The 12,097-nt window shown below is 45.1% G+C and overlaps 2 protein-coding genes across 2 annotated transcripts in view; one reads left to right on the top strand and one right to left on the bottom strand.

Annotated features, from left to right (window-relative positions):
- The first annotated feature begins 897 nt into the window (after positions 1–897).
- exorh (extra-ocular rhodopsin) lies at positions 898–5,341 on the top strand. Its single transcript, XM_088290596.1, has 5 exons — positions 898–1,320; positions 1,428–1,596; positions 2,197–2,362; positions 3,275–3,514; positions 3,807–5,341. The coding sequence occupies exons 1-5, from the start codon at positions 960–962 to the stop codon at positions 3,936–3,938; spliced, it is 1,068 nt and encodes a 355-aa protein (XP_088146722.1). The 5' UTR covers positions 898–959; the 3' UTR covers positions 3,939–5,341.
- A 2,453-nt stretch (positions 5,342–7,794) lies between these two features.
- plxnd1 (plexin D1) overlaps positions 7,795–12,097 on the bottom strand; it is a 75,202-nt gene continuing 70,899 nt past the window's right edge. The window contains exons 34-36 of the mRNA XM_088291125.1: positions 10,979–11,119; positions 10,831–10,905; positions 7,795–8,571 (exon numbers count right to left, since the gene is read on the bottom strand). Coding sequence (XP_088147251.1) covers positions 8,455–8,571; positions 10,831–10,905; positions 10,979–11,119 — 333 coding nt within the window. The 3' untranslated portion in view covers positions 7,795–8,454. The remainder of the gene's footprint in view (positions 8,572–10,830; positions 10,906–10,978; positions 11,120–12,097) is intronic.

Genomic DNA, 12,097 nt, shown 5'->3' with positions numbered 1-12,097 from the left:
TTTGGCTGCAAATTCATTGCATCATCTTGAAAATGAAGGAAAAAATGATTGAAAATGAGATGAAATAAAGAAATAAAAAGATGAAAATCAAGATATAAATGAAAATAAAACAGTAAAACATGACAAAACAGATAAATTATCAAGTTACAATCACAAAATGCTGAAAAAAGGAAGTAATGTTTTGGAAACGCAGCAGTGATCAAAACTTTTCAACAGTTTGAGTTGCACTCAGGAAGTTTCAAGAAACACAATCCTTTGTTTGCGCCTACTTTCTTGCAGCCGACAACCTGACGGATCGGCAAAGTCTCATGGGCGGGCAGCACTTCTCAAACTGGGGTAAAAGCCATAGCTTGGGGGTCTGCAAAATGAGGGGGGGCAAGGACATATTCCACCGAACTTTCTAACTTTGTCCCCTCTGTGCCTCCCTCACCACACATTTTAACAACCATTAAACAATCAAATTCCTTTTGAAGCTGTTGTAGCACGTATTTTCGAGCTGCTCTTGAACATATCAAGAATAGTCACCGTCATAAATCACACACCGACACGAGACAAACATACGCAGCCTGCTGGCTATGGTGGAGTTGCGGAAAAAATGCTGAAAAAATATGCAAACTAGCAACGTAACATCACATCCATCTGACATCAGTATGTGAAGAAAGTCAACAAATTTAAAGTACAATTCTTGCAGCTACTCCAGCGTTGCTTCAGGCCTCTTCACAACCTGACCACTTCTCATTTGGGTTTTAGATGGCCTCTCTCGCTCATGAAGGTAGGAGAGAGAGGACAAGCCTGCGATTGCGCTAATTCCATTTTTGCGCACGTCCCTAATCCAAACATCACGTTAAAAGGTGGCGCGGCGCCTCGGGGGGCCGCAGAGCTCGGCTTGACCACCGCAGATCCCATCTCGCTCGCTCAGCCCACACTCCGAAGACAAAAGAACAGCGCGGATCCTCGCCATGAATGGCACAGAAGGACCCAACTTTTACGTGCCCATGTCCAACAAGACAGGGGTGGTGCGCAGCCCCTTCGAGTACCCGCAGTACTACCTGGCCGAGCCGTGGAAGTACTCGCTAGTGGCGGCGTACATGCTCTTCCTCATCGTCACCACCTTCCCCATCAACTTCCTCACACTCTACGTGACGCTCAAGCACAAGAAGCTGAGGACGCCCCTCAACTACGTCCTGCTCAACCTGGCCGTGGCGGACCTCTTCATGGTGCTGGGGGGCTTCACCGTCACCCTCTACACGGCCCTGCACGGCTACTTCAGCCTGGGCGTCGCCGGCTGCAACATCGAAGGATTCTTCGCCACTTTAGGAGGTCAGGGTGTCGTCACCCCGAGTTGTCTTGGTGTTGCCATGTTGTGTTGTCATGCCGTCACATTGTGTCGTGTGTCCATGATGTGTCTTGGCGGTGTGTGTTTGTAGGAGAGGTGGCCCTGTGGTCGCTGGTGGTTTTGGCGATCGAGCGCTACGTGGTGGTGTGCAAACCGATGAGCAACTTCCGCTTTGGGGAGAAGCACGCCATCTGCGGGCTGGCAGTCACGTGGATCATGGCTTTGACCTGCGCCGCGCCCCCCCTGCTCGGATGGTCGCGGTATGGCTGTGCGCTTTCACCATCTGATGTTTTAGCAACGACGCGGTAAATAATGTAAATGAGGGTGTGGAACTCATATAAATAGGTTTCAAAATCAAGAATTCATCCCCCCCTCCTGTACCTGAGCCGCTATCCTGACAAGGGTCGGGGGTGTGCTGGAGCATGTCCCAGCTAATTATTAACTTGTTTGCAATATGTGACTTAAGCGGCAAAATCAACCTGTTTTTATCCATATCAGGGGACTTCCATTTGGCCTTGTATTGCCACTTGCTCTTGACTGAAAATGACATCCTGGTGCCAAAGGGCTCAGCATGTGAATGTCCCATGACTGCACCCACAAAACAAGTGAGCTGTGATTGGTCGTTACTTGAGCCCTTAGGCACTGTGATGTCATTTTCAGTCAACAGCAAGTGGAAAAATGGCCACTTCCTGAGATGGATATAAACGGCTGGACTCTTCTACTTAATAAATATTCTACAAAAGTAATATTTATTATAGTGCCATGTTTCGAATGGTGAGGGCACATAGATGTTCACATGTACCTTAGCTTTACGTCCATTCTGCTGAAGCCACGAGTCACCTGTATGCATGCGTGTGCAGGTACATCCCCGAGGGAATGCAGTGTTCGTGCGGAATCGACTACTACACGCCCAAACCAGAGATCAACAACGCCTCGTTTGTCGTCTACATGTTCGTCCTGCATTTCGTCATCCCTCTTGTCATCATCTTCTTCTGCTACAGCCGCCTGCTGTGCACCATCAGAGCGGTACCACACCACAACACACTTAACCCCACCCCCCCAACCACCCATTTTCCGGTGCAACTGAAATAATGTGACTCCGTGATTGACCAACCAAGAGCACATAAAGAAAGCAAATTGTCACTTTTAGTAGAATTTACGCTCCTTAAAAGTTAAAAACACTTTTTATTATAGAACTCAATTAATTAAATGTTGTTTTCTAAACAGATGATAATTAAGTTGTCATATTCCTTATGATCATATGTCCTATTTTTTTGCGATAATCTAATGCATTGAGGAAAACAAATGAAGAAGTAGAACAAAACAATTCAGAAAGACAATGACTCATTTGTACCCATAACTTGAGCTGTGCATTCCTTCGAAAAGCAACGAGAAAAAAAACAATTCTCTCTGTTTGTTTTGCACCTTTCCATTAACCATCACGTGACAACTATCAGCTTTGGTCGAGGCTCGTATTCAACAAAACAAAAGATTTTCCAGTCGTTTTTTTACGGTAACTGGCCAGCGAAAATGTCAAAGTTATATGGCATGGCTTGTTAAAGGGTGAAGGGTTGCCATGACAGTGGCCGGCATCCAAGAACTGAGTGTCTCAAGGACACCGGAGAAAGGCACGAAGGCTTTTGCCAGCACGCCAGCTTGGAGGCAAGGCGTCCAGCTGAAAGGAAGTCTGCTGCCTCACTGTGTCACCCTCATGAATAATAAGACACGAAGCCTTCATAATTCATGCGTTCATCCTCAAGTAATCGTTACAAATGTAAGAAGGACTTGGGACAAAAGTGCTTAGTGCACGTTCCTATTTCTAGTGGGCCATGACTTTGTTTTACACAAACGTACGGTTGATCATGTGGTGTGTGTGCGTATGCATATATATATATATATATGCGCTTGACGCGTGTGTTTGTCACCACACACACGCAGGCGGCGCAGCAGCAACTGGAGTCTGAAAGCACGCAGCGGGCAGAGAAGGAGGTGACCCGCATGGTGGTGGTCATGGTGATCTCGTTCCTGGTGTGTTGGGTGCCGTACGCCAGCGTGGCCTGGTACATCTTTGCTAACCAGGGCATCCAATTCGGGCCCGTCTTCATGACGGCGCCCGCCTTCTTCGCCAAGAGCGCCGCCCTCTACAATCCGATCATATATATACTTCTCAACAAGCAGGTGCGCTTTTCCCCCCCCAAAATTCTCATTTGAAATAAGTCATTTAAATAATGGCATTTTTCAAAAGTTCATGTTTAAAAATTGGATTTTATTTGTTTTTTTATTTTTCTCCCAGAATATGTACGATATGGTGGTCGCAAAATTCCGTTGACGCGATGTTTACGCCAATTGGCTTTGCGAGCTGTTTGTTTTGTTGTTTATGGTTAATTAAATTTTGTAAGTCCACACTTGGGCCACTCTCAGTGGCCCTCATGTAAAACTGGTGGGTCACATGACTGTGTTGTTCCTTCAGTTCCGCAACTGCATGATCACCACCGTGTGCTGTGGCAAGAACCCGTTTGGAGATGACGACGATGCGGCGTCCGCCACCCTCTCCAAAACTCAGACTTCGTCCGTTGCCTCCAGTCAGGTGGCCCCCGCTTGAGCTGTGCATTCCGACGCTCTCTCAACCCCCCTATACCCCCACCCACCTTCAATGTCCCATCTGTCCTATCTCAGAAGCCACCGTCACCGCCGACAGGCGGCAAGCACCATATAATTCTGTTTTTCCCCTCTTCTTTGGACGACCTTCTTGACTCGCATCTCCTCGTGCTGTTGTGGTTGTTCGGCACTCGGGAGGCGACGCGGGCCCCTTGGAGCCTTCTCAAGTGCTGCTGCTTGCCATTCACTGGCCTGAACGCAAATGATGGGTCTGTAGCTAGCGAACAGCTAATCACTCCAATTTGCTCCACTATGACAGGACAAACGAAGCTAATGCTGCTAGCGTGTTTATGCTTTGCAACATCTTAAAGAGAAGGCGGCGGTCGCCGTAAAGGAAATGAACAGTAGCCGTCAAAAAACTTAAGCCAGAGGTTCTCAAACTTTTTGGGTCCACAGAAATATTTCCACAAGCCTGGGGGTCTTTTGGGTAGAACACCAAACAAACATAACTACCATGTCACTAGCCTAATAGCATATGCTTGTTTGAACGTTTTTGGAAACCAAGCCAAACAACTCATCAACAAATTTAGCAACCAAGAAGAGCCTTGATTCAGGCTTTGCCATGACCTGCTGCTGAATAAACTTTTTTTGTTTTATTCATATTGTCAGAAATCAGAAATCAGAAATCTCTTTATTGTCATTGTACTCAAGTGTGCAACGAGATTAGAGAGCTCCCCTCTCCGGTGCAATACAACAATAATTCAATTAAATATATAAATTAGATAAATAAGAGAATAGTTAGTGCAATGGAAAATAATACTGAATAGCATATGTAAAAACACATCACGTTGCTGTTCTGCAAGGTAAGGGTGGTCGCGTGTGTGTGTGTGTGTGAGGGTTTAGAATGGAGATGGCTCTTGGAAAGAAACCGTTTCTCAGTCTATTGGTCCTTGATTTGATGCACCTGTAGCGACTGCCAGAGGGCATCAGGTCGAACAGGTGTGAGTTTGGGTGGGTATTGTCTTTGACGATATTGAGAGCCCTGCTGAGGCACCGGGCGGTGTAGATGTCCGACAGTGAGGGGAGAGGACAGCCAATAATCCTTTGCGCTGTTTTGACTGTCCTCTGGTGCCTCACTCTGTCCGCCTCAGTGCAGCCGCTGTACCAGGTGGAGACACAGTACGTCAGCAGGCTCTCGATGGACGAGTGGTAGAAGGCTAGCAGCAGCTTCCTGTCCAGGTTGAAGTTCCTGAGGACTCTCAGGAAGTGCAGACGCTGGTGGACCTTCTTTACCACTGTACCACTGTTGTGACACTAAATAAAAAATGATTTAGACTATTATGCTATTAGGCTAATAAAGTGCATCCTTAATTGCCACGGAAAAGCTTAGTTGTTTTTTAGTAATGTTTCAACATACGCAAGTATTCATGACTTGTTTAATAAAATGAATAAAAGAAATAAAATAATAACTCTATAAAATCCAATATTTACCTGTTGTTGCTAGCTGACATGCTATTGGACTATCATGACTGTGAACAGAGAGGAGCCAATTCACAATAGTGAAGTCAGTGTTTTTCAGAGCAGCGAATCGACCGTAACTTCTCTTTGAAGTAGTTTTTGCCTCTCATCCGAGCCGACTTCAACAATTCATGCAACAAGGACAACCTACGGTGCAGTCATAACCAAGCTTCTTTGCATGAACTGCTTGGATGAGAAGCGAGATGTCTTCCAAGACAACAAGAATAGTCCGGTTGCATAAAATTGACCTGGATGAACGAGAACGTTCATAGCCAAAGCCAATGTTTGTAACGTTGTGATTTGGTCGATGCCTTTCCCATCGCACTTGTGACTCTTTTTCACAAAAGCAACTAACCACTCTAATTGCTTCTAATAAGCAGACAACCAGAGCAGAATCATTTTTACTTCTTGTTCCAGATGACATGAAAGGTGCCCCCTGGAAGGCAATCACAGAGTCAATGGCGCTGAACATTGCCAAATGTATGCTACCCGTTTATACGTTGCACAAGCCATAATATAATCACATTAAACTTTTGACCCGAGGTATGTGCTTCCAAGCCGCACATAATTTGTGGATGTCGTTGCCTCACCTGGACCACCTGCCAAAAGAGCACAGGAGAGCTAGAATTGATACCAGCATGCAGAGACATTAAATTGATGCGATGATGTCACAATCGTCAGAGCTTTTAATTGGTTGAAAGCTTAAGTAGGGAAGGAGTCATTAGTTTTGTATGTTTACGTCTCATATTCAGTCGTATGAGAGAGAAAGAGAAAGGTTACGTCATACTTTATTGCAAATGATTTTGCCGACCTCTCAGTTTGAGAACCAGTGCCTAACGCGACTCACTCATTTGCCGCCTTTGCTCAGCTCACTCATGCCTCCCCAATCCCGTGACATTTGTCCAAGTGAAGTTGATTAATCAGCTGTCCCTAAAGCGCACCTCCAATAAAGCACATGACAACCAAATGACAGAATATGGTCTGATTGTTCATATTGTTGACCTCGAAGACTTTTAAACGTATCTGGTCTGTTTTTTTTGGACGTGCATTCTGAACAGTAATGTTTAAGAAAAACGTTTTTATAAAAAATAAAGTAAAGTCAGCCTTTTGTGACTTTCTTTGATGTAAAAAAGAAATAATAATGGCAGGCCTTCTACACTTCCCTTAATATGAATGCGCACTGAATATAATATTAATAAATATTTTTGACTTGACATATTTTACTGTTAATCCTGAAGTGGAAAAACTAACATTATACGCAATGTATAGTACGTTATCTTTAAATTTAACTTTAATTTTTTGGAACATGTTTTTTCAATATGAAAGCAGTTGTTATCCGCATTAGAGCAACAAAGTGTGGTTTTACAAAACAAGAGTGTAGAAGAACACATGGAAACTGACATGTCTGCTTTTTACTACTTTGGCCTAAACTCAGGTTGGAATTGAATGTTGTGTTATTCCAAGTGAAACCGGGCAGTGGAAACAGGCAACCAGATTAACACAAGTTTCTCAAACCTTTGTCAGAAAGCATATTTCTTCTAGGCATGAGCACCAAACCATAAAAAGAAATGAATTGCAGCCTCACTTACTGCTTGCTCACGGTGGTGTTTCATTACCTCATACCATCCCAGCCCCCCCCTCAGAAAAAAATAAAAGTCAAATTAGAGGAACATGATCCTTTACTTGTATCGCTGATTGTCCAGAAGTCGTGAGTCACATTAATGGCTCTACTCCATATCAGTTAATGTCGTCCGTGTCTCAGATGAGTTTTTGGGCCGTCTTCTTCTGTTGCTGCTCTCGTCTCAATGCTGAGACGACGAGCTGCGAGTGTACAAAGACTAAGTCGGATACACGGTGTGAGTGCGTTTGATCGGACGTCAGCATGTACATTGAAAGAGCGTGATCATTTGTGTGACATCTTTTCTTGCTGTAAATACTAAGCTCAACGTCTGTCTGGCTTTTCTCTCTTTCACGCTTTTCATTTTAAACAGCTCCAGATGCTCGTCGGCCGATTGGAGACGGTTATCAAACGTTGCAGTTGCTTTTTGTTAGGCTTGACCCGTCAGGGGGTCGCCACATGTGGCGCGTCATCCTTTTCCTCTCGTCTGCATCCTCCTCTCTAGCAGCAACTGCCCTCATGTCCTCCCTCAACACATCTATCAACTGCCTCTCACACACAATCTTGTTTCAACCTGCCAGGACCCATTTCTTCACCTCCTTATCGCGCTCATCATTGCTCTGGACAGTTGACTTGAAGTGATTTAAATCACGCACGTATATTCTGTGTTACTTGTGCTAATCGTCATTCATCTCTCTCAGTGGCGACGGCACAGAGACAATCACAGCCTAAATACTGTTGTTTATTTCACCCACTCTCATTTGGCATCACAAATACAGTCATATGAGACATTTGTCTTGAGATAATACGGAGATCACATTTATCATAAATGTACATTTCCCTCTAGTTTGGTCCGAACGAGACGCATGGACGTTTTCAGTAATGTTCGACAATTGAAAAGTGCCGCGGCAGCTCTTCCCAGTGAGCCGCTTCACTCGTCTCCACTTCACCTGCAAAGCACATTTGGGACAAAAAGTTCAAAGCACCGACGGTGGTGAGTCACACCTGAGAACGTTACAGGCTTTTTATGGACAACTTTAATCACCGTCGGGTCCTCCGGACAGACGGACGGACGGACTGACGGCCACTCCAAAGCATTACAACACATCTATAAATATTGCTATGGACATTATAATACAGTGCAGTGCTTCATTGGCTCATTCCCTCGGGGAAAGGTTCAGTGCAGTAAGACCAGCCTGGCCTCGCGTCCGCTGACCGTACGAAAGTCTCTTTTCGGCATTCCTCTGAAGCCGAGCCGGACGCTTCGGGAAGCCTTTCAGATGTCTGCCTCCTCACTGTGTTTCACTCCTGGCAAAACGCCAATTACGGTGGTGAAGGCAAATGGGGTGGCGCACGGCCTCCTCGGCAGCCGGCGGCCGTAAACTCAGGCCTCGCTGCAGCACTCGTAGATATTGTCCTCCACCAGGGCGACGACCTGCTCAAACTTGTGCTGCAGTTGAGTGCGACGCGCTGTCGGGTTGCACTCCAAGGCATTTACCACCTGGACACAACAAGAAGAAAACTTTGAACCAGCGCAAAAATCACGAGTACTAACACACTGCTGCTCGACTTCTGGTTCTGACATGTAGACGCAGATGAAAATGACTCGGTTGGCTGCAATAATATTAGTCGTTTCTTGCAGATCATAAAGAAAATATACCTGACAGTATTGTTATATTGTCTCTCCATTGGGGTTGCTGCAACGTTTATGTTCAAATATGCATTGTTCAAACACTGCAGCATTAATTTGAGTTCCATTAGCCTGTCTATGGCATTTCCCACTGTATGTTAGCATTACGCAAGCAGCTTGCCGAATTGTTGGCCACCTGCTGCTTGCTCCTTATGAAGCTTGCAGACATTAAGTGCTTGTAACTCAAGATAAAAAATATGAGGCCAAGTGGTGGCTCATATCTCCAAACACTTGAAAATTAAATTAAATAAAAAAATGCGACGCAAGGAAATTCAGAGTCTGTTCTTTTTTTTTCTCATGAATTAAATCAGTCCTTGTACTTTTGCCACATCTCCATGCAGGGGAGGACAGAAAAAAATGTCGACCACGTCTGCATTTGCGTGTTGAACGGCAAAAGAGAAGAACATCACTTGTGTTAAAAATTAAATTAAACTAAACTAGGTTTGGTCTGAATTTGTTAAGATCCGTGGAATTCAAATAATGAGATGGACTGACTGATATAGATTGAGACTTTGATTTTGGTAAATGTACCCATTTATTAGCATTAAAACAGTTCAAACCATATCATCCCTTGGCTCCACAAATTCAGACCAAAACTAGTTCACATTTTAATTTTGTTTTACAAAAGTATTCTTCTTCTTTTTTGCTTATGCAACTCTCGAACACAGGCCTGACCCACACTGAGGGCTTCCTGGTTGGCAATTGTTTCCGGTCGCAGATTATTCTGAAGCACCGGAGAACGAGTGCGCCGCCTCGGGCGACTCTCCGCGTGCCTCGTCTCCATGCCGCAAAAGCCTCTCGACATGCTAACAAAAGGAACATCTGCCGAGTAGTTGTTGCACAGCGTGCGCAGACCAAGCCCAACCGGGGTGAGAAAAGGGCCAATCGGAGGCCATTCACGGGCCTCAGCCCGTCTGTCGAGTAACGAGCAGCTCGGCGGCGCCGTCTCAAGCGCCTCTGAGGGGCACCCACACTTGTCGTCCACGGCGGCAAAAAGGAAGCATGTCGAGGCCTCGAGTAGAGTTCCATGACTGAGCTTTGAACTAATTTCATCGGTAAAGGGGACCCTCCGCATACTACAGTTTCAGAGAGTCGCATATTTGCGGATTACACCCCCCCCCCACCATCCCCAAAAATCATATTATTTCTGTGCTTCTTTCTCCCATATCGCCTGTGTTTTCATTGAATGTTTATCAGCATTTTTTAAAATTTTCTTTTTGATTTGTGGTATGTCAGCCACCACCACCACCGGTCCCCAAAGAATCTACCAAACTAAAAAATACATTTTATGGGGCCGCTTGTACTGAAGAAGGAAGTTTAAAAAGTCGTTTGAGAATTTTAGTTTGATTCTTTTTATCACAACAATATATACTGACCTTTTTCTTTTTTATATCGTTCACATATTAAAATAGACTAAAAATGCTAAAACTAATAAAAACTAAACAAAGCATCTTTGAAAAAATAATCTTGCTTAAAAACTCATTAAACCTATCCATCCATCCAACATCTGAACCGCTCATCACAACAAAGTAAATACGAGCTATCATGAAAAATCCCAAACTATCATAAACAGAGTATTAACATCGACAGCCAATAAAAATAGATTTTGATTCCGATTCATAGTTCACAGAAGTGGCACCCAATCACCGCACCACACAGAGAAATAATTGTATCTTGGTCATTGAGATACAAGCTTGCAAAAAGGAGTAAGAAACAAAAGCCAAATAAGGAGACGGAATGACTTGCAAGAAAAGGAAAGCTGCAATTTAACGTCGAGGGTGGGTTTATCGCTGCAGGTGATTGTGACGCGCCAAGCCTGCAGTGCATCAAATGTGGCGGCAGGCCGGCAAATGAGGCAACAAAGCTGCCGAAACGGGACAAAATCCATCATCCAGTCTTTGTGAAATGAGATTCTTCCATGACCCCAAGATTGGTGCACCTCGTTGAAGAGAAACGCGCCAACCCCAATATCTCCATTCAGTGTCGCGGTGAGTTACAAATTTGTTTCCACGGCGGTCTGATAAAAATATCGCTTTACGTTTTGGCTGTCCCAAGTAAACAAGCTCTTACCTGGTTTCTGTATCTCTTGGCATATTTGTAGATCTCCATCAAGGCCAGGTTGGTGTTGAATTCATTTTTGTACTTCTGCAAAATAGTTTTGCCATGAGAAAAAAAAAGCTTGGATGTTCTTTGTGGCGCGTGCGAGGGCAATACTCACTCGAGACTCCTCGGCCAGGTGAGCGTTCATCTCCTGCTCGCTGAGAGGCGCCATTTCCTGGATCTGCTGGTAGTAGCACTGGACCCTCTTTTTGTACTCTGGGATTTCCTTGGCATACAGCAGCTTGTTGGTCGGAGAATCCTGCAAAAAAAAAAAAAAAAATATATATATATATATATATAAATTTTGCTGCAAACAACTTGCTCGAAAACTTCAAAGCAAGTCAAATGGACGTCATGTCCATCAACTTCCTGCCCCACTGAGCGGACACAACGGAAGGAGGAAGATAAGGAATATTTCGGCGTGCTCTATTCTCCTTCATGCCAGCCCGACTTTCCACTTCCTGTGTCGCTCTCACACTGGTGTTCACTCAAGCAGAAATTAAAGTCGGTTGTGGGCATATCCAGCTCTTAATGGCAACTACACTTGTGAGTAAATGGAGGAAGGGGACATGTCGGAAAAAGTAGGACAGGGGATGGGGGTCGGGTGGTGGTGGCACAGCGAATCTGCTTACAATACAACTTGTGTGTCATGAGTTATTTGTGTCACATGATGTGTTTGTGAGCGTGTGCTCGCTGAGGGCCAAAGTAGCTCCTTCTGATAGCGACCCTCTCACTTCCTGTTCGCAAGGTCGCTTCCTGCTGTTCGCCCATCTGTTTGCCAACCCCCCCGTGACCTCTCACCCCTGTGTGAGCATGCTTCTTGCCAGATAAGAGCGTTTCCGTGCAAACGGGGGACATGGCTTCGTTTGATGTGGCTAATCCGGACCCAACGTGCCCTGCTCTGTCCCCCGCGCTGAGTCCATCATGCACCACTTGCAGAAAATGTGGAGGTGTGAGTTACACACCTTCACATGTAGGAGACAACCTTTATGATGCGGCCGTGTACAGAGGATCAAACCGCAAACGTACATTTTTGTTTGTGTGTACATGTAGTGTAAAATTGACTTTGGATAAATAAATGTGGTCCCAAACATCACGATATACTTCCCGCATTGGAACGGAGAGCAATAACGATTGACTTGTACCGACTTCTCATGTACAGTACATACTATACTTCTGAGATGGGCATTTCGGACGGCCGTTTCGGGCAGACGCCCATTTTGGGTCGGATGACGAG

Source organism: Idiotropiscis lumnitzeri, chromosome 3 (assembly GCF_059441095.1).
Source record: "Idiotropiscis lumnitzeri isolate Australia: NSW breed Sydney's pygmy pipehorse chromosome 3, RoL_Ilum_1.0, whole genome shotgun sequence".
In the NCBI taxonomy this organism is placed as follows: Eukaryota; Metazoa; Chordata; class Actinopteri; order Syngnathiformes; family Syngnathidae; genus Idiotropiscis; species Idiotropiscis lumnitzeri.
The sequence above is the reverse complement of the archived record's forward strand: the minus strand, read 5'-3'. Positions and strand labels throughout refer to the sequence as shown.

Excerpts from the sequence above, each read along its gene's own strand:
- exorh (XM_088290596.1), top strand. The coding sequence starts at position 960 with ATGAATGGCACAGAAGGACCCAACTTTTACGTGCCCATGTCCAACAAG. Across the intron at positions 1,597-2,196 it reads CCCCTGCTCGGATGGTCGCG|GTACATCCCCGAGGGAATGC; the intron begins GTATGGCTGTGC and ends ATGCGTGTGCAG. Across the intron at positions 2,363-3,274 it reads TGCTGTGCACCATCAGAGCG|GCGGCGCAGCAGCAACTGGA; the intron begins GTACCACACCAC and ends ACACACACGCAG.